The following is a 27148-nucleotide window of genomic DNA, read 5'->3' as shown; positions in this document are numbered from 1 at the left end:
CCAAGTCCAATCGGAGGAATTTTCACCCTTCGCCCCCTGAAATGAAAATGCCTGCTGATTCCTCAGATAACATCGGACCAGCTAACCCACTGCAGAATGAACTTGATGATTAATGTTCACAAATCGCCCACAGGACGAATGATTAGACTGGGCTCCGGAGACCAACCCGTCCGAGTAAAGACCCCGATGAACAAGCTTGGCGGGCCTTGTGGGGAATGCAGTCTAGCTGAAACAGCTCCATGCACTGCTCTAACGCTGGGCTTTTAGACCATACTCATGTCGGCATTTCAGGACACTCTACTTTAATTCCTGGAATTGTTCAGAAGTAAGAAAACGCCACATGTGAACGCCATTTGCCAACATCGTCCCTCATTGGTGCTTCTCTCAACATCCTACGCGTTAACAAATTCTTCCAGCACCAAATTCAAGCCCACATCTACCCCTGGAGACACCAAGCCCTGGCTCTATACAATTTTCTCCGCAAAATTGTGGGCACCATGCACAGGAAAACGTGGGTGTATAGGGTTTCGGTCTCTCCGCCGGGTCGACGGCTGCTTCATCTTGTCTTCAATCGTGGAAATGAACCAGGAGATTGTCCGGCTGTGGGGACTGATCCTCAAACGTCCCTGTCTTAGCTCCTTGAGCTGTTCGAACTGGGCGCTACTCGACTGATCGGCACTATATAAGATCCAATCTTCGTCCACGTTTTTTTCCATCTCATCCTCATTCATTCCAACTTCTTTACATCCTCGGGCAAGCACCAGGTTTCAAAATGAAGTTCTTCACTGTCGTCGCAGCCCTCGCTGCCCAAGCCGCTGCTGTCAGTGTTTCTGGCGCAGCTGAGGGTTTCGCCAAGGGCGTCACCGGTGGTGGCTCTGCCGCTGCTGTCTACCCTAGCACCACTGCTGAGCTGGTCTCATACCTTGGTGACGACACTGCCCGTGTCATTGTTCTTACCAAGACCTTTGACTTCCGTGGTACCGAGGGGTGAGTTGTTATCTCATTTGGGCAATGACGGAACTCATACTGATGTCGTTTCTTTAGTACCACCACCGCTACTGGTTGTGCTCCTTGGGGTACTGCCTCTGCTTGCCAGCTTGCTATCAACAAGGACAACTGGTGCAACAACTACGAGGCTTCCGCTCCTTCCGCCTCTGTCACCTAGTATGTCTCAGAACACTCGTTATGTGAAATAATCATCATGCTAACCATCCCCAGCGACAACGCCGGTGTTCTCGGTATCACCGTCAAGTCAAACAAGTCCCTCATTGGATCCGGATCTGCCGGTGTCATCAAGGGTAAGGGTATCCGCATCGTCAGCGGTGCCAGCAACATTATCGTCCAGTAAGTGCAGCCCGAGAAGCTCGGAATCACCACAAGAAGTTCTAACAAGCTCCAAAGGAACGTCGCCTTCACCGATATCAACCCCAAGTACGTCTGGGGAGGTGATGCCATCACCATCGACAACGCCGACATGGTCTGGATTGACCACGTCACCACCGCTCGCATTGCCCGTCAGCACATCGTTCTCGGCACTGATGCCTCCAAGCGCGTGACCCTCTCCAACAACTTCATCAACGGTGTCAGCGACTACTCCGCCACCTGCGACGGCTACCACTACTGGGGTGTCTACCTCGACGGATCCAGCGATCTCGTCACCATGAAGGGTAACTACATCTACCACACCAGCGGTCGTTCCCCCAAGGTTCAGGGCAACACCCTCCTCCACGCCGTAAGTCATCCCCAAAATACACTCTGACATCAAATCCCTTCTAACGATTATCCAGGTCAACAACTACTGGTACTCCAGCACTGGCCACTCCTTCGAGATTGGCTCCGGCGGCTACGTCCTCGCTGAGGGCAATGTTTTCCAGAACATCGCTACCCCCGTCGAGTCCCCCGTCTCCGGCCAGCTCTTCACTGCTCCCGATGCCACCACCAACGCCAAGTGCAGCACTTACCTCGGCCGTAGCTGCCAGATCAACGGATTCGGATCATCCGGTACTTTCAACCAGGCTGATACCAACTTCCTTAGCAACTTCTCTGGCAAGAACATTGCTTCTGCTTCTGCTTACGGCACCGTTGTCTCCAGCGTTACTGCCAACGCTGGTCAGGGCAAGCTGTAAATTCAGCGAAGCTTGTTGATTGAGCTTCTGGAATGCTAAATCTTCTAGAACTTGTTGAATCTTCGAAGACCTACCTCTTTATAGGTAGCTATTCATTCGGTGTGTGTATTGATTAGTCGTATATTCTATTCTTGTCTATCATTTGAACAATATATTTTCTTTTCCACTTGGAACTTCTCCCGATAAATCATATTCAAGTAGCGATTCTTATTCACGTATCTCAGTTCCAGCCCTGGAGATCGCGAGGGACCCCAAGCTTCAAGCTTATCTTGGCCTCGAGAGGTGGAACCTTGGAAGCCCTGGAGCCGGGCGTTCATACGTTAGACTTAAACCCTAATTCCGACCCGTGGGCACCACCGAGGCATTGAGAACCTGGGGACGGAGTCAAGTTTGCATTGGGTCGGTCTGGTAACTTTAGCCAACTTCCAGGGCTTGGCAGGCTCCATGCCAGGAGTTTCAGTTTTAAGGTAAGCACCATGACAAGATCAGGAGAGTAAAGAGTGTGTTCAATTAAGAAGACTGAAGTACGGATTCGCTCAAGAGATATAGTATAATACTTCGCTTTCGAGTCATAGGAGGGTGTGTTGGTCATAACGATAGGCGCAACTCGTCAAAATTCCAAAGCCGACAAGGGCCCCAGTGTCTCCAATCAGTTGACGATGAAAAGTCCTGGCCCAGCAAGGGTTGCCTTGGCCACGCTGTGTGCATTCTCGAATGGACCTTCAGTTGCGGTTATCACGGCGATAGTCAATCCGTTCATTTCATGAGCGTCGTAAGGGAACAAAGCTTCCGCGACGACCTCATTCTCTTCACGGGAGATGACATGAAGGGGCTCCACAATGGGAAGATTTTGTTGATTGATGTAGACAATCCACAGGATACTTTCCGTGGTCTCGTGGTGATGATCATAGAAGGAGATCTGAACTCTACCAGTCGTTGCAGTGGGAGGTTTGATGACGTTCAGGGGCTCAAAAGTCTCGAGTGGAATGGACTCAATGTTGGGACAGGTGTTGGGAACAACGAAGCTTTGAATCGCCGTGAACGCAAAGTTGAGATCACTGGTTGTTAAGAAAGGTAGTGCACTGGGAACCTTGCCCTGCATGATACGGAACCAGCCTTGCTGTTCGCCCTCTTGGCCAATGATAGAGGAGACTTCGCGCGACAGCCCAAAGTCACCGCCAATAGCAAACCGCTCCACAACATCTTGCAATGTCCCCAAAACGACGTCTGTAAAAGTGCTGGCGAGGAGAATGGCTGAATCGAAGTTGTCGACAGGGAAGTTGTACTGACATGGCTCGATCGGCTCGATCCCGAAGTGAGCGAGAGCGTTGTTGGCATCGAGGACGTGTAGCTCCTCTTGCTATACAGTGGAAAGTCAGTCAGCAGATTTTCCAAAATTGCATAACAGGGAAGATTATCTCGTACAGCCAGAATGACCTTCAAGCCATTCAGAACAAAGTCATAGTCATCCTCATTAGAAAAACGATATCCCACCACTTTTTCGGTGATGTTCGCGATGAGTTCCTCAAAGAAGGCGACCTCGAAAAGTTCATTGAATGCAACCAACTTCAGATTTGTCAAACCGCCTTCGCTGATGCCGGACGGAGGAGCGCCATTGGGAAGAGTTCCATGAGCACGCTCCTCGATACTCTCTAGCTCACTGGGGCTTGGAGTAGGCAATCCATCAGGAAGGATCTTGGGGTAGGTGAGGTTTGTGATTGGTGCGGCGAGACATAGATGGGCCACGCCCAGAAGAGCAGCGAAGTGAAAGCGCATTTTCACAGCGTCTGTATAGAAGTATAGTGGGATAAGATGGATCTTGAGAATAAGATGGATTTGTGGTCGAGTTGTGAAAGAGTGGGTATGTGCAAAGCGAAAGATGAAGAGTGTGAGATGACGAGTGTGAGATGAAGAGTAAACAGCGAGCTGAGGAAGTTGGGAGATGTCAACAATTATAAGGAAGGAACGGTCAGAGGAGCCTTGGAAGGTGCGGGTGAAGTGTCGTCAGTAGGATATTCTGAGGTCATCCTCAGCCATTGGACAGCATGCTCAGATTGCTTCGGGAGTATACTCAAGCCGTGTAGGCATTGTCGTCAAGTTGTTTCTTTGGGCCTGAGAACATCCTTTCGCTCTCGCTCTCGCTTTGCGGCTCTTTTGCATAAGTCCAAAATTAGCCATTACAAGCTCAGCCCTCCGGAACGATTTGCTTAATTTCAAAAATAAGCAACAGTCAAGGAATTCAATGAGTATAATCTTGTATTTGCAATCAAAGTGGTCCGTCCGCGGATGGCGGAGTACCAGCCTTGTGAGCGCCATGTAAGAATCTCGTATAGCAGCTCAGCCCCCTCGGCCCGTTGGCTACAACCTATTTGAAATCTTGAGTTAACTCCAAACTGCTAATGGGGTGATAGTGTTCTGGATTGTGGGCTTGATCAGCTAAAAAGACTATGCCACTGAGTTGTGAATAGAGTAGAAAAACGTCTTCCTTCACCTTGAAGAATTTAGGCACAACGGCAGGAGAGCCCTGGAGTAACTGAGAATCACAGATAGATTGAATATAATTATTGAATAAGCCACCACACGGAAGGAATGAAGATTTGACCATATCACAAGTGTAGTCTTAGACGCGTTCCCGATAACTGGTCGTCTCTTTCTCGGTAATGTGTATCTCCTTTTCAACTTGCTGGAGATCAACGTGTGCCACGGCTGCATCCTCGCCATCAAAGATCTTGGCTAGTTCCTCCAGAGTGGGACCACGAGTCTCGACGTAGAAGAAATAAACGAACAGGAGCTCAATGAAAATCCAAATAGTGTAGATGAGCGAAAGGTTCCAGTGATGCGGTAAGTTCTCCCATGCGATCGGGTTCGTGTAACTGGGTACGTTAGCGTTGTCCAGAATTTTGTACTTGACTTGAGAACATACTTTCCAAGAACCAAAGATGCCTGGACAGTGAGATTCATGATCATGATTCCCTTGGCACGCAGACGATAAGGGAGGATCTCAAGGGCGTAGGCAACCAGAAGACCCGACCAAGCAATAGCGTAGAATACGCTGAAGAGCCAAACAAAAACCACCTGAGGATAGCCGGCGCTTTTGACATCCTGAGTCTTTTCATAAACCGAAGAAACGATTGTCCATGCAAGGAACATGAGAACCATGCCTGTGATGGATGTTAGTAATTGCATGACCCGGCTTTTGTAATAATGCTACTTACCAACCGTAGAAATCAAAAAGAGAAGACGTCTTCCGAATCGATCAACGAAAAATGCACTTGATAAACTGACAACCAGACTGAGCAATGTTTGCCCGCCGTTTAGCTGGAAAAGTTAGCCAATAGAAATATCCGAGGATAAAGTGAAAACAAACCGGGATCTTCTTGTTCTGATCAGTGATACCCATGCTGTTGTAAATCAAGCTCATGTAGTTGCTGAACAGTGCATTGCCAGAGTATTGAGAAATGATGCCAAGTGAAATGAGTATCGCGAGACGATAGCGGTTGCCCTTCGTCTTCATGAAATCAAGATAGCTGCTGTTCTTGCTATATTGCATTTCCATGCTAATGGTTTCTTTGATTTCACGGTATTCGAACTGGACGGTGGTATTGTTTTGATCGCCGTTGCCATGGTAGTAAGCGAGCGTGCTGAGTGCCTCCTCGTAACGCTCTTTGGAAACGAGCCATCGCGGAGATTCGGGAACCCCTGGTAAGGGTTAGAAGCTATTCTCATGAGATTACGCTGAAAATGGCGCGAGACTCACAGTAGATGAAGACAATCTGGATGACTGCTGGGAAGATCTGCAAAAGGGTCAAGCTGCGCCATGACCAATTTGACTTTATCTGCATCGTTCCCCATGCTAGCCAAGCCACAACCAATGCGCCCAAATTCCACAGACAGTTGTAAATAGTGGTAACTTTTCCACGATGTTGGGGATGGGCGATCTCGGTCAACAGAATTGGGGAGGCCATTTGGGCGAGACTGTTTCCAATACCTAGCAAAAGTCGACCGGCAACATACATGCCATACCCATTGCAAAAGGCCCCCAAGAGCCCACCCAGAATCATGAGCAAGCAACCGATAAAGATGGGAAGTTTACGTCCCCACCGATCGGCCAAGAAAGGACTGTAAAGTTAGCCATTTGCCATGGATTGATAGAAGCAAAATACCTACACAAATGGGAAACTGACAAGACTTCCAATCTGATAAATGGCATTCATTAATCCCAATTCTGACCCAGTGGGTGTATTGAAATATGTTTGCCAAGCATCGAGATTTTGGGAGGTATTCAGCATCATTCTGGTCAGTATTAGCAAGGCGGACCACGAGATAGAGGATTTTCTCAATTGACTGACCCATCATAACCAGTGGTTGCAGACGCAACGCAAAGAACAGCAGCCCAGAAATAAAGCTTGCGCAAACCAGGCTCATGCCACCAGTCAACCTTCTCCAGCTCAGGCTTCTCAGCCTGGGCTGCATCCGTATTGAGAGTCGATGCTCCCACTGCAATACCCATGGTGTTCAAGAGTTGAGCCGAGACAGACGATGTGGAAGATAGGGATTGCAACGTCCGTGTGACAAAACAGAACAATATTGAACGAAACGACGGGGATGCCCAGCGATTTTAAGCGATCAAGAATTGCCATCCTCGAGTATTCAAATAAAATTTACCCGGTCAATTTCAGCCGGATATTGGCCAGGCTGCTTGGGGCGACAGCCTTGTCCATATTCGACGATCGAGTCACGCTCGAGTATCTATCTTCAAGGGAGAAAAAGAAATCTGACAGCCGCTAAGACAGATCTCGTGAGGTGCCGAGACCTGAAATTGCCTATTCATGCGTCAACTAGCCGAGAATATGGTTAGGCCCACCTAGCCCACCTAGCCAAAAGGGTGTTAGTTTAGTCACATCCTTGCTCCGGCTTCAGGTGGTGATTCATGGAAGCCTGAGCTCGGGAGATGCCATCTAGGGTGTTGATTGGTGCCCAGAGCTTCGGTTGGACAAATGGCAATAAGCCCCGTGCTGGTTGTAAATTCCCTGAAGGGTCTGCCAGAATAGTCCCCCACAGCCGGGCAGTCGGGCCGAGGCCCACATGAAGATCGAATTAAGAATGCGAATCGCCCCTATGTGTCATTCCGTGTTGATTTGAGCTTTAACTTGAACCATCTCGTGTTCGTTGTGTGTTAAACTTTGCCACAGACGAAGATGGTCAGGGTTTCATTTGACATATTCTCCGTGCCGAATTCAGCAATCATATTAGCCTGGCGGTTGGTTAGCAACAAAAAGCACACGATGCCAAGAAATTAGCAAGGCTTGGCCGTCTTCTTGATTTGCGGGGGAAGTGTCTCTGTTATTGTCGACTCCTCGTGTCTGACAATAAATGGCGTGCTATTTAGCCGGAGTCTGACACACATTGAGCGACAGGGCCATGGGGAGCACAAATCTCGATCACCGTGAGGCAGCTGATGAGTAAGTTGGTATCTGTTGAGCAAGCAGTAGCTGCTTCTTCGTGCAACAACGCTCGTTTGCGCGATCGCTTCTCGTTTGCGTGCCCCGTTTGGGGCGCTCCATTCCCCACAGACCCTTTCTTCTAGGAACCATCGTTTCTGAAATTCTGCTCCCGCGTAGTATTCTTCCAACTTCTTCAGTATCAATGGCTCGTCGAACATTCTCAGGATCTCAAAGTCGACGATATATCGAGCCCGCTGTTCAGCGGATACGCCTCATTCGTGGAGAGGCTCCTTCAGTGGTAGAAGAGAGGCAACTTCTCACTTGCATGGGATGTGTTACTCCACCGGCCGCTTGATGGCTCCCAACAACGAGAGATCATTGATGATTATCATGCGAAAAAGCTATACTGAATGCCGTGCTCATTGCTGCCATCAATGTTGAGACTGATGAACCAAATCGTCCGCATTGATAGGACTTCCAAGACGAATTATTCAAGACTTAGTCGCCCTCCGCTGAACTGCTCTCGTTGAGATCGATCAAGTAAAAGGTAGAAACGTTAGGAAGAAACATTGAGTCCCGTCAAATTCGAATGTCCATGTCGACCCGGCATGCCCGCCCTGCGCCTACGCTGCTCCCCTCGCCTGCCTACCACATCCGCCCACCTTGCTTGGAGTAACTCCTCACCATCATTCTCTTCCCACTACCCTTCAGAACCGCTTCCAGCTAGAAATCAGCAACCGACACCATGATCGTGAGACCAGCCGGTCCTCATATTGTACTGAAAGTACTGTGGTGCATCTATTGTGTGCGCAATGCCACAGAACTTGCTACAGGAGACGATGTTGCGTTCCGCATTAATTGTTGCTACTCTCCAGCTGGATCAACTAAGTGCATCTCATGCGAAGGCAACAGACCATGTGATCGTGTAAGTTATTAGCTTTTCTTCTGTGTGGCAGAGCTGATCCGAGACGATTTTTCAGCCAGCCGAAGGCATGCGTGGTGATGCATACGATCTATCCTCGATTCTGGCGTGGGCTTCTTTCTTTTGGGAAGACAATGTCGAACAACCACTCGATTACCCAAAATGGTCTCCCGAATTCAAAGCTGCTGTCAAAGTTGCCTCTAAGAAGTTAGCCAAATCATTCGAAGTCTCCGAGAAAACCCATCGCATCGCCCACAAGCTTATCAGAGACAAGGGAGAGACACCAGAAGCATGTGTTCACATATGAGTGATAGTGTTGAATACATTCTAACAGTGGAATAGATTCGCATTTCCGAATACCATCAGTTCATCATGGAGAGGTACACGCTCTACCCGAACCCGATCAAACAGCCCGAAACACGTGCAGGAATAGTGGAATGGGATGCTTTCAACTGCGAGCAGGGACAGCGCCTTCGTGATGGGGACCCCGGCCATATGGCCTGGGCTGTTGCCAAGCAAATCTTTTACGACTCCGTGCAACGAGCTCTGCTTGAGATGCCTTTGTCAAATGCTGAAGCTTTGTCTGCATTGCAGGAGGACTTTGCGAAGTCGTTTCCGGTCACCTTGCACAGCATTTAGGAACAGCAACATCGTCATTCCCTCAATGAGTATCTGATCTCAGTTGCTGCCGGTGGACCCTTTGATTCAATTAGCTCGAGCTACAGACAGAATGATAATTCAATTTGAAACACTTCATTTCACTAGGAAAGGCAGCTTCTTGGATGACAAAGTGAAGACTAAAGTTAATATGAGCTTCATCAGAAATGACACCCAGTTTCTCCTCACAAAGAATGATCTGCTACATCTGCGCAGCCTTTGATCCTGCTGTCTCTAGAAATCCAAAGGTGCAAGCAGCAGGAACTACCCAGGGCGCTGCTAGTATGGGACGCGCCTTCCCCAGATATCTGATTCTGGGTAAAAGGATGGTGTCTGCTATGGCGATGACTCTTAAACCCAGCACACAATGGCATCTCGTTCCAGTTCCGTGCTTTCTCAATCGCAGATCGATCACTTCATAACTCATGGCTTCATTCGCATCGAAGGATGTTTTTCCCAAGCGAAAGCAGACCAATGGGCCGGTGATGTGTGGAGAAGACTCGGCGTTTCTCCTACAGACAAGTCAACATGGACGACCGAGATCACGCACATGGACGAGACCAAAACTGAGCCCGTCAAAACCTTCGCTCCGAAGGCATGGGATGCCATGTGTCAGCTTCTCGGTGGAAAGGACCGCATTTCTTCGGCATCGGCTACCTGGAACGACGCATTCATTGTCAATCTCGGCTCACCTCAGTCAGAGGGAACCTGGCCCCGCCCCGCGGATCTTTTGGGCTGGCATGTTGATGGGGACTTTTTCATTCATTTTCTTGATTCCCCGGAGCAAGCCTTGTTGGTCATTCCGTTGTTCACAAACATTCAGGAGCGTGCTGGAGGAACTATGATATGCTCCGATGCCACAAAGTTCATTGCTCAACACTTCGTACGTGTGAAAATCCCAAAACACATCTCTGGTTTTACTCTCTGACCTATATTAGTACAATCACCCTGAAGGTGTGTCACCATACATGTACCCTCGCGGTCAGGTTCCCGACGGCGATCCCATGGACACCCCATTTTACTCTGATATCCTCAAGAATTGCAGGAATTTTCATGAGATGACAGGGAATGTTGGCGACGTGATCCTAATGCACCCTTTGATGTGCCACTCGGTTTCGGTAAACAGCTTGAGACACCCACGCGTTATTACCAATCCACCAGTTTCACTGAAGAAACCATTCAACTTTGACCGGAAAGATCCAGCAGAGTACAGCATCGTCGAGAGGTCAACACTTCAGATGTTGGAGAAGGACCGGCTGCCTGGTTGGCGCATACGGGGAAAGAGAGAATTTGTGGTTCCCGAGACAGAGAAATGACACGTGTCAATCAAGCGGGTGTGAGCAGAGGTGCCACGCATCTGAGAGGCCTCGGCATGGCTTTTCAGTTCCCTAATCGCAGCGCCCGGCCGTATATCGTTATGGTCGATCCGTCCTAGAGCATCATTATCATTATAACGCGTCAGGTAGTAATTAAAACTATACTTGATCAAACTAAAAGGCCCCGGAAAAAAAGGGGAGAGCTCAAAGTAGGCATTTCATTATCATTAGACGCCATCTGCTGAGGATGTTCCGAGTTGCGCGGTATATGCGGCTTACTCGGTGCTTTTGGTTTGGTGGAGGAATGACGCGGTATGCGCGGTATGCGCGGTTCAAGCGGTATACACGACAGACGCGGCTCCGCCATTTCTGCCGAGCTGGCGGAACAGACCACAACCATCAACCACTGTTATAATACACTAAATTTGTCATGGTACACACAGAATTGAATTGCTGTTGGATGCTCAACTACCTTCTTCAATTATTTCGCCACAGGAAAGCTGATGAAATACCCCCAAGAACTGAAATTCCAGTGATGACTTCCCACAATGCCCGGAACGCAGCCACGGAAACAGCAGTGACAACTTCTCGCTGTTGATCGCTCAGGTTGACATCTTTCATCAAAATTATGAACCCGTTTGCCGAGCTCACGAGAGCTCTGCTCTCTGCAACATCTAGCAGGCCATCACCCAGTATGTTCAAGAACACAGCGCCACCAACGGGTATGGAAAATGCCCACCCCCAGGCCCTCGCATAAAATGACATAGTGGTTGGGTATGTTGATAGCAGAGCATCCTCATCCACCGGAGCATTCTGGACCCGAACATTATAGCTCGAGAGCAGAAGACCATGGCCCAATCCAGCCGTGAACAGCAAGAGGACCCACGCTATGGTCGGGGTATCATTGTCAAGTAGGATTGAACAGCCGCTTGCAAGGGTCGTTAATGTCCACCCCCCAGAGATAATCCACTGAGTGCATTCAACCTCTTTTGCGAGGATCACACCAACGATGGCCACAGGTCCAATGGCAAGCCCTATTAAGGCGAGTAATGCCATACCTGAAAGCGTCGCCGACATGTAGTGAGTAGAAATAAAGTACAATGTAAAGAATTGGATGTGGCAAAGAGCCTAAAACGATATGTCAGACAGGAATTAGCTTTGAAATTTGTGAGGAAGCTTACCACAAGGCCGTGCAGGAAGCATCCCAGGTACGTCATAGTCATCATTTTCGAACGAAAGACTTTGCGCCCAAACTGCGGATGTGAAGCCCACTTCGACTCATAGAATACCAGAATCAACAGAACAACACTCCCAACAGTAAGTGGAACGGCAGTCTGCCATTCTGACCATTGATAAGAGGTACCGCCCCATGACAGACCGACGAGCACACCACCAAAGCCAAAAATGGGCATGGTAACGCCAGCCCAGTCGAGCATACGCAATTTGCGTAACGGTATGTTCTTTGAGACGCGTAGATCCACCGCAAAGGGAATACCCAGGAGGCCAAGAGCGCAAAAGACGAAATTGAAGTAGAATGCCCATGTCCAATTTCCATGGTCAATAAATAGACCGCCGGCGACCAGGCCCAAAATTGCACCAGCCATGCGCATGAGTAAGATGTAGCAGGAATAACGCGAATGAATCGCCTCTGGCGCGGACTCTCTCATTGCCACGAAGCAAAGGCTCATTGCACCTCCGCCACCAATGCCTTGAATCATGCGACCCACCACCAATTCGGCAAGACTCAAAGAGCCGCAGCAAACTCCTGTTCCGATTGTTGCCAGTAGCGCCGCTATTATCCATATTGGACCGTGTCCAAAGACTTCGCTCAACATAGCGAAGTACAGGTGGCTTGCTGCGCCGAACAGAAGATAGGTTGTCGTGGCCCAAAAGGTACTCGCCAGAGATGTGCCGAAAGTGTTCGCTAGGTGCTAATTTGAATTTGTCTCAGTGCACATTCTCTGGACTGCGGGGTATCATGAAACTTACAGATATACCGGGCATCAAGATAGTCGCATTCAAAGAGTCCATGACCGTCAATATAATGATGCATATGAATACAAGCGTCTGCTGGATCCCGAATATACGCTGCTCTTCCACGATTGTAGCTTCGTTATCAAAAAGTTGGACTGAACTTCCAAGGCCCAAGCCTGCTGGATGGGAAGTCACATTCTGAACAGTCTTGTTGGGCACGCCGAAGTCGATTTTAGACTCATTGTCGAAGATTTCGGATGTTGTTGAATGGCGTCCCATTTGATCAAGCGACGATAACCGACGTCCGGCGGTATATAGTTTGGGGTATCTGGGAGAAGACAAGCGAAAAGACTATGTGAGGTCAATAACATATGGAGCAAATAGCTCGGAGAAAACCATAGCTACGCACGAGCTACCAGAAACGTGGGATGGAAGGTACGACAAATCTGGAAAATAGGAAGGTGCCCTCCTTGTCCGCGAAACCTGGAAAGGAGCTGCTTGGGGGATACCTCATAACAAGGGGATAATGGGTATTTGGTGATTGGCCTGAGATCAGATCTTAGGAGAAGATTGGGAGACCCTTCCATCGCGGGGATGCGGTGAAGTCAAATCCCTGGGAATGATGGGTTACAGGATCACAGTTCCTTGAAGGTGCAGGAATTCCACGCCCATCCCTTGCTTGGGCTGACGTTGTAGCCGCAGCCCCCCCACAAGAGCATTCCACGCTTGAGCGGCGGAATCTTTCTTTGTGACCTCGGTATTACTCTTAAGGTTTGTTTTCCATGGCGTGAATTTACAAAGAGGCATGAAATTGCAAAGAGACCAATGATATTGAAATCCTGTAACACCTCAACACTCATTGCAATGTAGTCATTACCTATCCCATCCCGAGGCATAGGGTCAATATTGTACTTCACACTTGGCAATTATTTTCGACTTCCAGCTGGGTCTCGGGTGGTGACGTGAGCCCAGCTCTTAGACTAAGTCAGCCTTGGAAATTTGAGGCCGCACATGGCCCCGATATAGATTTCGAGATGAAAACCTTGGAACGTCTATTGATCTTACCACCTGGGCAAAGAAAGAAACAAAATAATCCAAAGAGGCGACGTCTGTTATGCACCAAGATATGAATTTCCGAGGTCTTTGATTCATTCTGGCATTTTCGAGAGATTTGCGCAGGTGAGAATATATTTCGCAGAGGAAACTGCCCGGGAACAACGTCCATAACATTATGACCATGATGCCCTAACCTTGGACTATCATCGCGACCAAATGTATAAACTCAGCAACACCATCAGGGGTATTTCTTTACCCAAGCCCGGCTCTAGGCGTTATATCAAACGTCGCGCTGGCGCGTATCACCGTGAAAAGCGCGCAAGAGTCCTGATATTCCCTACTTGGAAGCAGCGTAGGCGGCAACAACCCCTTTGCCTCAAAAGTAGCTCCAGGGCTTTGAAGGCTGATTACGATGCGACAAGGAAAATTGACCGGAACCCTTTTTGCTCGCTCATGACCTCATTTAGAGTAGCCCAAGACATAGTACCATCACGGTGCCATTAGCTCCCGAGGTCGGCACGCGACCAAGGGGTCAGAAAGACCTCAGGGAGGGTTCCTCAAAGCCCCCTTCCAACTGGCATCGTTGGCCCTACACGCCTCCTCTCTGTCAAATTGCCGCCCGTTTTCAACCCCGGCCTGCGAATCTAATACAGGGCAAGACTTCGTCATTCGCGCGGTGGCAACGAGGCGTCGACACTCAAATTTAATGATTACAATTTTGAACCTTGGAAACAAGCGGTTGCTGCACCATGCTTAGCGCGACGCCTATTACCAAAATTGTCTTATTCTCAGTCTGTTTTGATGGGGATCAATTGAACTCGACTTGAGCCATTTCGAGAATCCAGATGATGTTGGTTGATGGCTAAATTGACGATCGTTTTTGTTATGCTCATCCATCGGGCTGCGATGACAATGAGATAAATATGTTGTTTGAAATTCTATGTACAGGCGCTTGTCAAAAATTGAAACATCATGGATGCGAGGAACGATCAATCAATCAGTTTTGTCCCGATCACCGTTGCTAGTCGACGGAACCTGGCTGACATCTACTCTTGATCCCATCCGAGAGGGCATTCGCGACGCAGCCATGGATTCCGCAGTGCTCACAGCATGGAAAGAGAAATCCAATTCGCCGACCAGGCTCTTGACATGGCTGGTAGATGGACATTAGTAAAGGTGATACAATGTAGTGTCGGAGTTTCAATTGTAAACATACCGGAGTAGTCGGTCCACGTCTCCGACAATACATCTAGTCGAAATCTGCAGAACCGCAAATGCTGCGAATCCCGGTTCGGCAATGTGTCGGAGGCTAAGGATGTCACTGTCGAGTGCCTCGAGTCGCTTGGTGAAACTGTACGGTCGCGGGGCTTTGAGATAGGGTGGAAGAGGTTGCCGGTTTGTGATGCTGGCCGAAAGAAGGCATAGCAAAGATGTGACTTCATGAGTTGTGACCTTGGCGGTACCGACGAGTCGTCGGAAATCGTGCATCCAAGCGTTGTCTGAGACATCATCCCCGTCACCGAGATTCATCAGTGTATCGGAGGCGTATCCCAACAAACTCAGGTAATTGACGATACTAAAATTTCCAACGTTAGTACGGGACAGACATAAGCAGGGAATGGGCTACGTACTTCTCGACGCAAACAATGATCGAGTCGTACTGCTTTTTGGGAAATTGTCCACCAATCGGAACCTCCCATCGTAAGAACTCGGAATATGTCCGCAAGCCGGCCAGCATGAGCATCTGCTTTGAAAAGACTTTGTGCCGGGCCTTCTCGAGTTTGCGACCGGCGGAGCTCTTGAGGAGGTAGTCGCCCTCGTCACCACGCATGCGACCGGAGATCGTTTCGTGGATGATGGAATAGTAATTGGCGAGGAGATACAAAGATGCGCCCAGACTCTGACGAAGGACTGAGTGCTCGGAGATTGGATAGGGAAAGAATGTCCAAAAGAACGCGACAGCTATACCACCTGAAACTGTAGCCAGGCGGTATGGTGCAAGGAGGTATATGGGATAGAATGGCTGTCCATTCGAAGTTGCCACAGCCTCTCCGACCCTCCGCACTTGGAGTTCATATCCAATGATCATGGTGGTCGTGACAATGCTGATAATTCCCACAACACGGAAGCGGAACACCTTGATGGGAATATAGAAAGCGATGGAGACAAAGATGAATAGGAAGACAATGATGCCAGGAGTCTTTTGATCGGGGATGTACCAAATCAGAAGACTTGCTACCATTGCAATTGTGGTCCCGAGAATCCGCAGCACGAAACTGAAAATGCTCTGACCGGAGGTCGGCGACATGCTGAGATTGACCATGATCATGGCCCAAACCAATCGTTGTTGCGTAAAAAAGGTCTGCGTGTCGTGGAGGAAAGCTACTACGGCGATCGTCATGGTCGCCAACGCGACTCTGAATCCGTAAGTCGATTCAAAGGAGCGAAGAAACCAGGGCAGGACCCGGACTTTATCTCCACACTTTTGGAAAAAGGTGGTAGGTGGTAGATGTTCCGGGTCTTTGCGAAGCCTATAGGCCTCACCGAGTTGCAGAATGTTGTTCTGAGTGTGGATGTCGCCGAGGTTATCGTCGTCATGCGAGTCCTCGGCACTCAGAAAAGACCCTGCCCATTTCCAGATGCGCTTTCCTCCAGGAATGACCAATCGAGTTCGAGACAGCTTTCCTTTCGCCTCGACGTGATTGGCATAACGAACAAAATTCAGAACTGTCTGACCGGTAGAATAGAGTAATTGTTCCATCTAGAAAGGTTAGGTTTGACAGAGAAAAATGATGTGTTGACACTTACATAGAGGAACAGATACAGTTGGCGTCGACTTCTCTCCTTTTGTGTTGCCGAGGTATCTAAGAAATCAGACTGAAGAATATCAGGAGAGGTGGGATGATCAAAGAAGTCGGGTGGCAGTGTGATGCCTTTCTCCTCTGCCCACGTCTGCAGCGCGAGACGTTTCGCACTTCTGAACTTGCCAAGCTGCTTTTCAAAATGTTCAGTGAATGCCTTATCTCCAGGTGCCGTGCCTTCAGCCGAAGCCTCGACATCGCCACCTGTGTCGGAATTGGAAGTTCGCTTTGGGGGCTTGGTGAGCCTGAATGTGTAGGAAATATGCAATAAACCCTCGTCAAGGGTTTTGATCATCATGGCGAATGGATCGTGGACCGCTCGCATGATGTCATTCCACTCGTGCACAGCCCGTTGTCGCACGTCCTCAGAGACAACATCCATGTTCATGTCAATGGGCTGGTTCCACCTGTTGTAGTCCGAGAGTCGCTGGAAAATATCGACCACAAAGCTTAAGCCGACGACAGGGATCATGATCTGGCGAAGATGACGGAAGATCGCCTGCAGGTCATCAGGCCCCAATTTCCCCAATGCGATCTCACGCTTGGCAAAGGTCAGGTCACCGTGAAGCTTCGCATGGACATCCGTGATCTGCCGGATCGCACTGCGGATTGCCTCCGCCTCGGTGCTGTACACCTTTCCCTTCTTGCTGAACTTTTCGCGAGCGTCATCAACCGTCTCCGCGCGACCGAACATGTCGTCCTTCTCCAAACTTTCAAAATAAACAGCATGCGCAGTCAAGGCCGAACGAAGCGCACCGATGTACCCGGCCATTTGCTTAAAAACAGCCTGGCGTGAGGTCATTGGGAGAATGAACATGGATGTCACGGTCGAGATCCCGAGCCCGGTCAAAAATGATTTCAGCATGCGCTCTACTAGGCTGATCGCAGAAGTCATGTTCATCATTGTGGGTGCGTAGACCGAAGAGACATTCGCAAAGATTCCGTAGATGATCACCGGGAACTGCAGTTGCGGGTATTTGGCGCGGAACGTGTGAACCATCCAAATCTGGAAGAACAGCCAGACACCACTCACCGCAGATGCAGAGGAGTTGTAGGTGTCAGTGCCATTGGTAGATGTATGCTGGCGAGCCTTCACGCTGGAATACATTGTCAACAGGGCAAAACATGCCGCTATGCAAACAGCCAAGACATCGAAAATCATCATTTGGATGAACTTCGCCCGAGGCATGATGGCGAAGCCCAAAATGGAAATGATGGCGACCAGATAGCCCAGAGTAGTATACTCATGTGCAACTGGCATTGCTTGGTATCTAGACTGGTTAGCTCAATCTTGGCCGATTCGGAGAGGACTCACATGGCCACCGCTATGGTTGGGGCAAGACCGCCCCTAGTTGTTGTTAGTAAAAGTCTCCAAGTTTTTCGCATGTAATACTCACTTCATCATCAATAGAATTGTCGGGCGGTCCAAGCCCGTCTTTTGCCATATTCTCTTGAAAAGGCCGACGTCGGGCTTATCTTGCGTCTGCGATGTGGACCCGAAGGAGGATTCTGACTGGCGCGATGGGGATCGCGACGCCATGTTTACAGGGGTCAGTATGACGGGTGCGCAACCCCAGTAGAGTCCAAATGAAAACCCAGTCGACGGTTAAGACATGAAACAAAGTGGCAGTGGGAATTAGAGAGCAAAAGGGACCTCGGGAGGCTGGAGAGGGGGATGAAGATCCTGTTGAGAGTTGCCGCTCATTGGTCCCACCTGCACTCCGCATTTTACCGTTTTGTATAGATGCGCAGGAACGCCTCGACTGCAGATAAGAGCTATACTGCTGGAAACTGGTAGAACTAGTTTTTGACAAGATCTTTTCAATATTTTTTGCCAGCTGAGGTTTAATAAATGTTACATTTGGACTTCGGTGAAAACTATGAATGGGCCCGAATATCAGGCCCAAAACCCAACTCGCAGTGGGCTGTGGTCTCGAACTGTATAGCCCCGGAAGAAAGGCTCTATAATTCAAGCTTCTGGCCTTGGCGCCCAATACCTGCCGTTGCATTAGCCCTTAAAAAACCGTAAATGTGAATTATAGGATAATACTAGCTCAAGGGATACCCATCGGCATTACCGATAGGTATAAATGGAAAGAGCAATGGAGTATGAGAGGCAACAACTAGTCAGTATGAGGCAAGGTAAGAAGGAAACACAACCGCCAAAAAAGAGGAAGGAGCCCAATATAAAAAGCCAACATTTGAAATGACGAGTGCTGAGACGAATCTACTCCAAACCTCAGAATCCATCTATCGTGTCCCGAGGTCATCATCGACATCAAGGTCATTGTCAAGTGTCAGATCGGTCTCCCTTCATCTTTCTTGTATCTACAGAGCTGCAGGTGCTTGTAGGTGATGGGTGAGGCACATGCTGTTTCTTTATCAGGTGGGTCAGCAGGCACTGCCTTCCTCTGTGCAGCTACAACTATGTGGACGGTCGCATTCTTCCAGCGCGTTTACAAGTTGAGGTCAGGTTAATTTTTCGGTACCATCCAAGAGCCAACCCACGGAGATAGATCCTGGGGGATGGGAATAGGCGTAACAAAGTCAAAATTTCAGGACATAGTAGCCCAGCGCTCTGGGATTGAGCTAGGATGTTATGTGACTGAGCCGGATTTTGACACCTGTAGGAAACTCGGACTCTGAATAATCCTTCGGTTTCGAGTTCTGTGTATGATGACTCTTCCTCGAACTCCAAGTATGTGATAAATTCGCCCCAGTCTACTGGTCCAATCTTCATGGATACACACTTTGAGTAAAATTGAACCATTCCCAGAACAGATATAGATGAAGGCAGCATCATGTCGGACTTTCTCTATCTAATACTCCGCCCAGCATTTAAGGGTGGAAGATTCGTGCCATTTACGCCAAACCCGGTGGTCTAGGGCATAGATAGACCCTGGACGTTTTCACATCTCCCTCCAGGGCTCCCTTTTTCTAGATTCAGGGCTGCAGCCTCATTATTATAAATGCCCATCTTTTTCTTCTTCTCTCCTCTTCTTTTCTCTTTCTCGTCGATACTCCTGAACAGTCAATCTTCAAAGCATCCTCCACCTTTACAATGAAGCCTTTCGGGATTGCTACCATGTTGAAGCACAAGTCCATTTTGATCTTGGGACTCACCCTCGTTCTTTTGACAGTCGGAGTCTCCGCCCTTGCTTTGGATTTACCTGCCTTGGATCAAGTCAAGCCGGGGTTGATCCATGGCCATCGTGGTGTCCATCCTCGGGCACTTCCACCCCCTACAGCCCTTTTGGATGTCGACTCACCGGCACTAACCAAATACGAGTCTGTTAAAGACAACCCCAAGCCAGTTGCTCTCAGCTCTGGGCCAGATATCGCTCACCCTCCACTCTCCAAGTAGGTACAATTTGAGATATCTTTCAATCCTTTGAGGCGCGATGTTGACCTTACTCCCAGTCTCGAAGAAAGGGCTGTTCCAATGGAATCTTCAACCTTCGGCGGCGATATGACCTGGTATGACACGGGCCTCGGGTCATGCGGCTGGTGGAACAATGCGAACGATCATATTTGTGCCATCTCTCAAGTCCTTTACAACCGCACGAATGTTGACGGCAACGCAAATCACAACCCCGTCTGCGGGAAAAGAATTCACTTACAGCGTGGTGACCGCGGCATCGATGTCGCTGTCGCTGACAACTGCCCAGGATGCTCCGAGTTCAGCATTGACGTGACCACGAGTGTATTTCAGGCACTTGGTAATTTGGACGAAGGCCGCGTGCGGATTGAGTGGCATTGGATATGAGACAGCCGCCAGCATCTACGGCGAGCGGATCCAAGTGATGGATCCCCGGGCGTCAATGATGTGGAGTGGTTGCTGCAGCGTGCACATAGCTTTCGCATGAGGTGAAAATTATGTGTCTTCACACAGGATCTCTTTTTGCACAAATGGAAATGAGTGAGAATTCGTGAAGCATAGATTTTATTCAGTAAGATAGTCGTGATAAACATGCGTCATTTGAGGATTTAGTATTCAGGCCATTCAGGATCTACCTGGTCCTTCCATGATTTGAAACCACCACGAATATCACCGATGAATCTCTTTCCATGTTGATCGAGTCCAAGGTCTTTCATCTTCTTCACCACAATTTGTGAGTCATTGCCTAAGCGACAAACAACGTAAATCGGGTGTGTAGAGTCATTTGCAAGTTCGGATGGGACCCAAGAAGGCAATTGCGCAGCTTGTTCTGTTGGCCTGGCAGAACTGGACGCAAGAACAGTTGAGATGGGAATGTTAATACTATTTTCCAGACTGCAGATCCCAAATTGAGCCTCATCTCGTACATCTATCACTGTGTGCGACTCAGAAGGTACCGATTGCCTTTGATTGTATTCCCGTGCCGAAATTCGTTCCTCTGGACTAAGCAGCGAAGGTAAATTGGCAGACCCACAGAAGAAGACATAGTCCGTTGATCCAGATCGGATCGTGTCCAAGCTGACAGTTGCCTCCGCAGAACACACCGCGCAATTTGTCCGGCGCGAACGGAGCCGAATGGTGCGCACGAGAGGCGAGGAGTACGCGGAGAATATATGCAGAGACGGAGGATCGCGGGGGCGAGTGGTGCCTTCAGCTGGCTCTGGTGTGGTGACGACCTTGATTGCCTCAAGCGCCTGCAGAACGCCCATTGTCCCTACCACTGGCCCAATGATACCACCATCCGCACAGCTGACCACGCTATCGGCAGGGGGCGGTTTGGGAAACACGCATCGATAACATGGCCCTCCGGTCTTGTCCCCTGGTGCTCGAGGGGGGTTATTCAAAACCATCAGCTGGCCTTCCGTCCGCAGTGCAGATGCGGAAACCAATGGCTTCCCACATAGGACCGCGGTGTCTGAGATCAAGTATCGCGTCGCGGGGTTATCAGTACAGTCGAGGATAATGTCATAGTCTTGGAAGATCGCAGGGGCTTCGTTGGGGGTGAGGTGAGTGCGGTGCGCAATATACGTGGGATGTGGATTCAAACTAAAAGAACCTGTTAGTCTTGTGTTTCACTGTGGCTGGTGGTACTTACTCGCGCAAAGATTCAATTGCACTGTCCACTTTGTATTTCCCCACGTTTGCTGTGCGATGCAGCACCTGCCGGTGCAAGTTCGACACCTCAACAGTGTCACCATCAATGAGCCCAATAGTTCCGACTCCTGCACCGGCGAGGTACTGTGCAGCTGGACATCCTAGGCCTCCAGCTCCGACAAGCAGGACCTTGGCCGATCGAAGTTTGAGTTGGCCTGGAAAACAAAACAGACGTGATCAGCACAAACCACCTGGCATTCTGACCGCCCCAAGCTTCTGCCTACCTTGGAGTCCGATTTGAGAGACAATCATCTGTCTTCCATATCTTTTGTATTCCTCTTGAAGTAATGGCCACCGCTGTTCGTCGCTCTGGTTTTCGCACACTGACTGCGCTTCAGCGCTAGCCAGATCGCGCTTGAGACCAGCCAACTGTTCTTCGGTAGCCGATATCTGAGCGCGAAGTGATGCGCATGTCTCTTCGAGCGATCCCATCGTGTTGACGCGTGTCATCGCTGAAGTGCACACGCGAAGAGAAGTTCCCCGCGGCATTTGTGGGGCTCCGACTTCCGCACTTGGCGATTCCGCACTTCGCCACAGATCTATTAGTCCCAGAGTGCTTCATATTGACCATTGCATTTGTCTATATTGATATACAATCTATAGGTCTAGTGTGTCTCTGCTCTAGTCTTTCCAGCCTCCGTCTCGGCGTTCTGAGCGTTCTCCTCATGCACGATTTGTGACTTCTGCAAGGTGTGCTCGACATCCGCACGTCTCTGCTGCTCGTCAACAGCGCCGAAAATGAGATCCATCTCTTCCAAGGTGCGGCCCTTGGTTTCCTTGAAAAATACCAGCACGAAAACACCCATCGCAAAGCAGAAAATACCAAACATCAGGAAGGTCCTCCATCCAATTTCATTGATGGCCCGTGGGGTGATCTCAGTGATAACAAAGTTGAACAGCCATTGGGTGGCTGCTCCAAATCCGACACCGTATGCACGAAGACGAGTTGGGAAGATCTGGATTATACGTCAGCAAGCTGCTACAGGGAACATGGATATTCTAGTCTCACCTCGCCAAGATACACCCAAGGAGTTGGTCCCCAAGATGCAGAATATCCAATAACATAAAGGTAAATCATCGCGACCATGGCGATGGATGCAGATGAGACCGAAGTGGCATCTGTCTTAGGGGGTGCGTGACCAGGACCGCTCCGATGATAAACATCATACTGGCCATCCAAGCAGAACCGCCGATCAAACTCTTCTTTCGGCCCCAGCGATCGATACCAACGATCAGGAAAATAGCGGTAGCAACTACCTTCACAGTTCCGTAGATTCCAGTGGCAAACAAGCCAGAGTTTGTCTTGCTCAGTCCGACCTTGAAACGGCGTTAGCAATGTCGAATCATTATTTGGACGAAGTACTCACACTTGCAAAGATCTGAGGCGCATAATATCCAATGGAATTCGTTCCACTGAACTGTTGCGACAACATCAAAACAAATGCCAAGAAGAAACGGTATCGGTTGGTCGGCTTCAGACATTCCTTCCATGTCATGCCCTCGGTAGCCTGGTTCTCTTCGTGGATTGCAGCAGAGATCTCAGCGAATTCAAGCTGAACGGCTTCACTCGTCTCAGATTCATTGCGGATATAAGCGAGAGAGTCAAGTGCTTCTTCGCTGCGGCCCTTCTTCATCAGCCAGCGGGGAGATTCCTTCAAGAAAAACAACCCGACAAGCATCAGACCAGCAGGGACCAGCTGAATCGCTACCGGAATGCGCCATTGGCTTGTACCCTCGGGAATATGGAGGGCAACGCCATAGTCAAGCCAGTAGGCGAATGTACTACCGATGACCAAGAACTCCTGGAACAATCCGGCAACACGACCACGGATCTCAGGCGCACAGTTCTCGGAAACGTAAACGGGTGTGATAGAAGACATTCCACCGATACCCAGACCGGCGATGACACGACCACCATAGATCAAGCCAATATCATGATGAGCGCCGACCTGCAGAGCTGCTCCTACCATAAAGATCACAACCAAGATCATGAGAGAGTATCGACGACCAAGTCGGTCATTCATGTATGCAGCACCGATGGAACCGAAGAAACATCCGGCTGTGAGCAACGAGACAACGTTGGATGAGATTTGGGCATTTTCCTTGTCGCTGAAGCCCGAAGACTCGACTGGGAGACCGAAATCCTTTTTGAAACTCGAGAGGGCAAGGACTGAACCCATAACACCGGTGTCATATCCTAGATGGGGCAACGTCAACGGGGTACTGTGATACTGTTCATCAAGAAGACCAACCGAAAAGCAACGAGCCCATGTAGGCCGTGGCTGTCAAGATATAGAGCCGATAGTTCTTGAAGTTGACGAAACCCATCTTGAAGCAACAATTGACGGAATTCCTCGTCAGGGTTTCAAAGAAAGGAAAGAAATAACAACGATTGACCCTGTAAGAGTCCCTAGCAAGAAAAAAGAAGAAAATCCATCTTTGGGTGACATCCAGATTTATAACTTATTCGAACACCTGAATCGGGCCGGTGGAACGCCAAGTGAGAAATCATCACAAGCAATCAAGTGGCTTCCTCGTAATCTCACTCCATGTCAAGCTACCGAGTTAGACAGTCCGGGGGCCCGGATGTGGAGACCGGGGAACGAATTGGGGAAATTCGTAGCGGGGGGACCCCACTAAATAGGAGCAATGCAACCTATTTCTCCATCCATTCAATCCTGCCGATAGTCCAATGTGCAGGGTTGAGCGCCTTGCCGCGGGAAAAGGCGATTGGCGTTACGGTGCACGGCATGGCTGAGTGGAGCCATTACGGCTATCATGATGCAGTCGCTGATTGATGGAAGATTTATACGGTCTGCCCGATCCCCACTACATCTTTTGAGTTGAAATGGCCATATAAAAGCTGGGGTTTAGATATGGTCTGACACGAACGTCACCTTTCTAATAAATTGCGCATAGACCATTTCCCCAGAATTGTCGTTTGTTGAATCTGTCTCAACTCTCTTGACTATGGAGTCTCAAACTGCCAAATGCCTTTCGTCTGGTCAAATGCCGCCGCTGATCATCTCAATTGCCGACATGGTGCTAGCCTGCTAGAGTGCGACAGTGGTATTGAGTGACACGTACCAGGAGCTAATTACCGACGCCGAAGCGTCATCATAGGATATTGACTGCCCGAGAAGCAGCCAAAAATCTTCACAGCCTACAAAAACACCCGCTGACTCGATTAGAACGTGCTGTTAGAGTTCGGGTGTCGGAGTGAGTGTGGGATTTCCAAAGTTGGTCATTTCGGCAACTTTTTGCCGAGATCCTGTAGCTCAATTACCCAATTGAAGATCGACTGCAAGTCTCATCCGTACCGGGCGACAACCTCAGATCTTTAGGTCGGCATGGGAGACGGAACGGCTGTTGAAATACCTAATCTTCATACAATTTTGGTCCACTTTGCGGTTGCCGATGCGCTAAAAGCATGCCCCAGTCTCTCCAATGTTCAAAGTGGATCACCTATGCGGGCTTACGGATATATGTGAGAGAATTATCGTATCTTTCAGCTAGGTGACTTCGTTCAGATCTTGTCTACGGGTGTTTGCGCTCCTTCTGGGCGACAAGGCTCACATAATGATTTTGGACCACGAAGAGGAATAATTTTCCGTTGAAATCTCATTCGTGACTGGAAATCGCAACAATAATCTCTTTATCAAATACCAAGATCAGAGAGAATGGGAAATCTCATTCACATTGGCTAAAGAGGCCAACTTTCAAGAATTAGAGTTATCAGCACACGACCATGCAGAGGCACCAGACGCTGCTTTGCTAGAAGCAATAATGTTGACCACCGATGCATATGTTCCAGCGACCATCAAAAAGGTCCCTCCAAAAATAATTAACACATTCCAGGCCGACAGAAAGATCCACTTCGGTTTCGGCTGCTCGCGACCACTCTTCCAATTATCGTATAACCACATACAGCCCATCGGCTGGAAAGACATGAAAGTTCCAAGAAGAGCGCCTATGAGAGAGATGAGATCACCGAATATTGGAATCCCACTGGCAATCAAATAAGAGGAAGTAGTTATAGCGAACGTGCAGCCCAGCCAAGTTGCCCAATGCTTAATTGAGTTGGCTGTGAGATGCTCCGAGCCCCGTAAAATGCGGACGAAGAGGTACTTGCTTGAGAACTTTTGTCTATTAGTAAAGATCGAGCGAAAATGAACCTTGGAAGTTTGATATCTCACATGTAAGACAATAACCGTGCTGACCACAAGACCCGGAAGGGCGATGCCATATGAGACTTTCTTAATAAGAGTTCCGGCAGAACCAAGAGCCGGGGAAGAAACGTAAGAGCCACAGTAGATATAAATCACTGTCCCAATCGAGATGTATATGGCAGTTATAGCAGATTGACAAACAATCAGCGATCTTGTATACAGTGAAGGATCACGCATTTCTGCTGCGATAGGGAAGAATCCTGGTATGGAAATGTTAGAAATGGATAGAGACTCGCAAACTAATGACTTTCCCATATATAAGATCTTGGGAAAGACGCATCAGCCTACCAGAACACATGAAATCGAACCCACCAGGAGTACCAGCGTAAGCAAATATGGTAGAAGCGACTGCCGAAATTGCCTTCGTGAAAAATGGGTTTCCAACAAGCTTGTAGTCAGATTCCCATTGCTTTGTATCTGGCGCAGCTGAAGGCCGTTCCTGAAGAGCTACCGCGACCGTGGTAATCATCACTCTCAGTCTGTCAGTTATTGATTTGTATCGGGAACGATATTTACCGACCGGCAATGAAAACAGATGCAACTCCAGCCCAAGCGGTCCACTTAATCTTGCCAAGCGTGCGAATACTGGCCACACTAAAGGAAGCAATCGCAGAGACTGCAACGAAGACAGCAGTGCAAGTTCCATGTGAGGACACGGCATTCAATCCAATCGATGTGCTCAATAATCCAGAGCCACAACAGAAAATCCAGTCTATCATAGAACAGTCAGATAGTTCGCAACCGGTGTAACAAATTCAGCACCCACAAACACAAACCATGAAGCCTAATATCTCGCGTCCCACTCGGCCAAACATCAAGTCGCCCGCATCGTCGATAGAGTATACTTCGGGGTGATTTCGCTTGAAGACGCCGATCACATAGTTTGACCAAGTGGTCACCGTTGCAATAGCTATGACACATATTATTCCTGGGATCATGCCCAGAGAGTCGAATACATTGGGTATTGAAAGCACACCGAGCCCAAACTGGGTCTTCATAATAAGAGCTATCGCTCCCAGGCCTCCAACCTAAAAATGAGTCAGTGGATGTCGTCAGAAGAGATAGAAGCAAGCTCAAATTTCGGTAGTTTGGTCCCTCCTCGGTCATGACACCAAAGACTGCATCTTCTGTCATGGAGATAGTGTCAAGAGGCTTGGACGGCTCTTTTGCTGAGCCTGCGTCGGCTTCAATGGCATTTTCCATAACTACCAGAAATGAAGAAAGTGTAGGCGAGATTGAGCTTATGTGGAACTGCAGAGAGTTCTAAGAAACAATTCAAATGCATTGGGTGACTTTGCCTCTTCAACGTCAAACCGACGGCGATGGCTAACCATATTTATGTGATAGTCGGAACTTACATGATGTGGAAGTTCAGGTCAAATCCGGAACCTTTACTGGCACTTGCCGGCAACAAGGAGCGAAGGGGCTGGTGCGATTGGCACCGGTGCCATACTACATCGAATATCAGACT

The 27148-nt window shown here is 49.1% G+C and overlaps 11 protein-coding genes across 11 annotated transcripts; 4 read left to right on the top strand and 7 right to left on the bottom strand.

Annotated features, from left to right (window-relative positions):
• Positions 1–772: 772 nt before the first annotated feature.
• N7506_008799 (polysaccharide lyase family 1 protein) lies at positions 773–2126 on the top strand (the record flags this gene model as incomplete). Its single annotated transcript, XM_056958092.1, has 5 exons — positions 773–987; positions 1045–1164; positions 1219–1344; positions 1402–1732; positions 1788–2126. The coding sequence occupies 5 exons, from the start codon at positions 773–775 to the stop codon at positions 2124–2126; spliced, it is 1131 nt and encodes a 376-aa protein (XP_056807482.1).
• A 649-nt stretch (positions 2127–2775) lies between these two features.
• Positions 2776–3902, bottom strand: N7506_008798 (putative sexual development protein (LsdA); the record flags this gene model as incomplete). Its single annotated transcript, XM_056958091.1, has 2 exons — positions 2776–3486; positions 3552–3902. 2 exons carry the CDS (start codon positions 3900–3902, stop codon positions 2776–2778), a joined length of 1062 nt encoding a protein of 353 aa, XP_056807481.1.
• Positions 3903–4746: 844 nt separating this feature from the next.
• Positions 4747–6636, bottom strand: N7506_008797 (putative MFS hexose transporter; the record flags this gene model as incomplete). Its single annotated transcript, XM_056958090.1, has 7 exons — positions 4747–4999; positions 5050–5287; positions 5342–5444; positions 5494–5825; positions 5884–6245; positions 6294–6419; positions 6476–6636. The coding sequence occupies 7 exons, from the start codon at positions 6634–6636 to the stop codon at positions 4747–4749; spliced, it is 1575 nt and encodes a 524-aa protein (XP_056807480.1).
• A 1926-nt stretch (positions 6637–8562) lies between these two features.
• On the top strand, positions 8563–9131 carry N7506_008796 (uncharacterized protein; the record flags this gene model as incomplete). The annotated part of the gene is made up of 2 exons (XM_056958089.1): positions 8563–8787; positions 8835–9131. The coding sequence occupies 2 exons, from the start codon at positions 8563–8565 to the stop codon at positions 9129–9131; spliced, it is 522 nt and encodes a 173-aa protein (XP_056807479.1).
• Positions 9132–9516: 385 nt separating this feature from the next.
• Positions 9517–10465, top strand: N7506_008795 (uncharacterized protein; the record flags this gene model as incomplete). The annotated part of the gene is made up of 2 exons (XM_056958088.1): positions 9517–10032; positions 10088–10465. The coding sequence occupies 2 exons, from the start codon at positions 9517–9519 to the stop codon at positions 10463–10465; spliced, it is 894 nt and encodes a 297-aa protein (XP_056807478.1).
• Positions 10466–10942: 477 nt separating this feature from the next.
• N7506_008794 (uncharacterized protein) lies at positions 10943–12718 on the bottom strand (the record flags this gene model as incomplete). Its single annotated transcript, XM_056958087.1, has 3 exons — positions 10943–11593; positions 11647–12396; positions 12455–12718. 3 exons carry the CDS (start codon positions 12716–12718, stop codon positions 10943–10945), a joined length of 1665 nt encoding a protein of 554 aa, XP_056807477.1.
• A 1770-nt stretch (positions 12719–14488) lies between these two features.
• Positions 14489–17896, bottom strand: N7506_008793 (uncharacterized protein; the record flags this gene model as incomplete). Its single annotated transcript, XM_056958086.1, has 6 exons — positions 14489–14648; positions 14712–15071; positions 15127–16256; positions 16304–17627; positions 17672–17704; positions 17754–17896. The coding sequence occupies 6 exons, from the start codon at positions 17894–17896 to the stop codon at positions 14489–14491; spliced, it is 3150 nt and encodes a 1049-aa protein (XP_056807476.1).
• Positions 17897–19417: 1521 nt separating this feature from the next.
• On the top strand, positions 19418–20122 carry N7506_008792 (RlpA-like double-psi beta-barrel domain-containing protein; the record flags this gene model as incomplete). The annotated part of the gene is made up of 2 exons (XM_056958085.1): positions 19418–19716; positions 19777–20122. 2 exons carry the CDS (start codon positions 19418–19420, stop codon positions 20120–20122), a joined length of 645 nt encoding a protein of 214 aa, XP_056807475.1.
• A 221-nt stretch (positions 20123–20343) lies between these two features.
• Positions 20344–21898, bottom strand: N7506_008791 (HesA/MoeB/ThiF family protein; the record flags this gene model as incomplete). Its single annotated transcript, XM_056958084.1, has 3 exons — positions 20344–21340; positions 21390–21603; positions 21673–21898. 3 exons carry the CDS (start codon positions 21896–21898, stop codon positions 20344–20346), a joined length of 1437 nt encoding a protein of 478 aa, XP_056807474.1.
• Positions 21899–22053: 155 nt separating this feature from the next.
• Positions 22054–23776, bottom strand: N7506_008790 (sugar porter family MFS transporter; the record flags this gene model as incomplete). Its single annotated transcript, XM_056958083.1, has 5 exons — positions 22054–22404; positions 22458–22567; positions 22618–22765; positions 22816–23645; positions 23701–23776. The coding sequence occupies 5 exons, from the start codon at positions 23774–23776 to the stop codon at positions 22054–22056; spliced, it is 1515 nt and encodes a 504-aa protein (XP_056807473.1).
• Positions 23777–25167: 1391 nt separating this feature from the next.
• Positions 25168–26880, bottom strand: N7506_008789 (transmembrane amino acid transporter protein-domain-containing protein; the record flags this gene model as incomplete). The annotated part of the gene is made up of 6 exons (XM_056958082.1): positions 25168–25587; positions 25645–25877; positions 25990–26148; positions 26198–26389; positions 26444–26705; positions 26788–26880. 6 exons carry the CDS (start codon positions 26878–26880, stop codon positions 25168–25170), a joined length of 1359 nt encoding a protein of 452 aa, XP_056807472.1.
• Between the last annotated feature and the right edge of the window lie 268 nt (positions 26881–27148).

This window comes from Penicillium brevicompactum (assembly GCF_028827555.1).
Source record: "Penicillium brevicompactum strain IBT 35665 chromosome Unknown utg000006l_segment0_segment0, whole genome shotgun sequence".
NCBI lineage: Eukaryota > Fungi > Ascomycota > Eurotiomycetes > Eurotiales > Aspergillaceae > Penicillium > Penicillium brevicompactum.
Note: the sequence above shows the minus strand (reverse complement) of the source record. Positions and strands in the feature narration are given on the sequence as shown.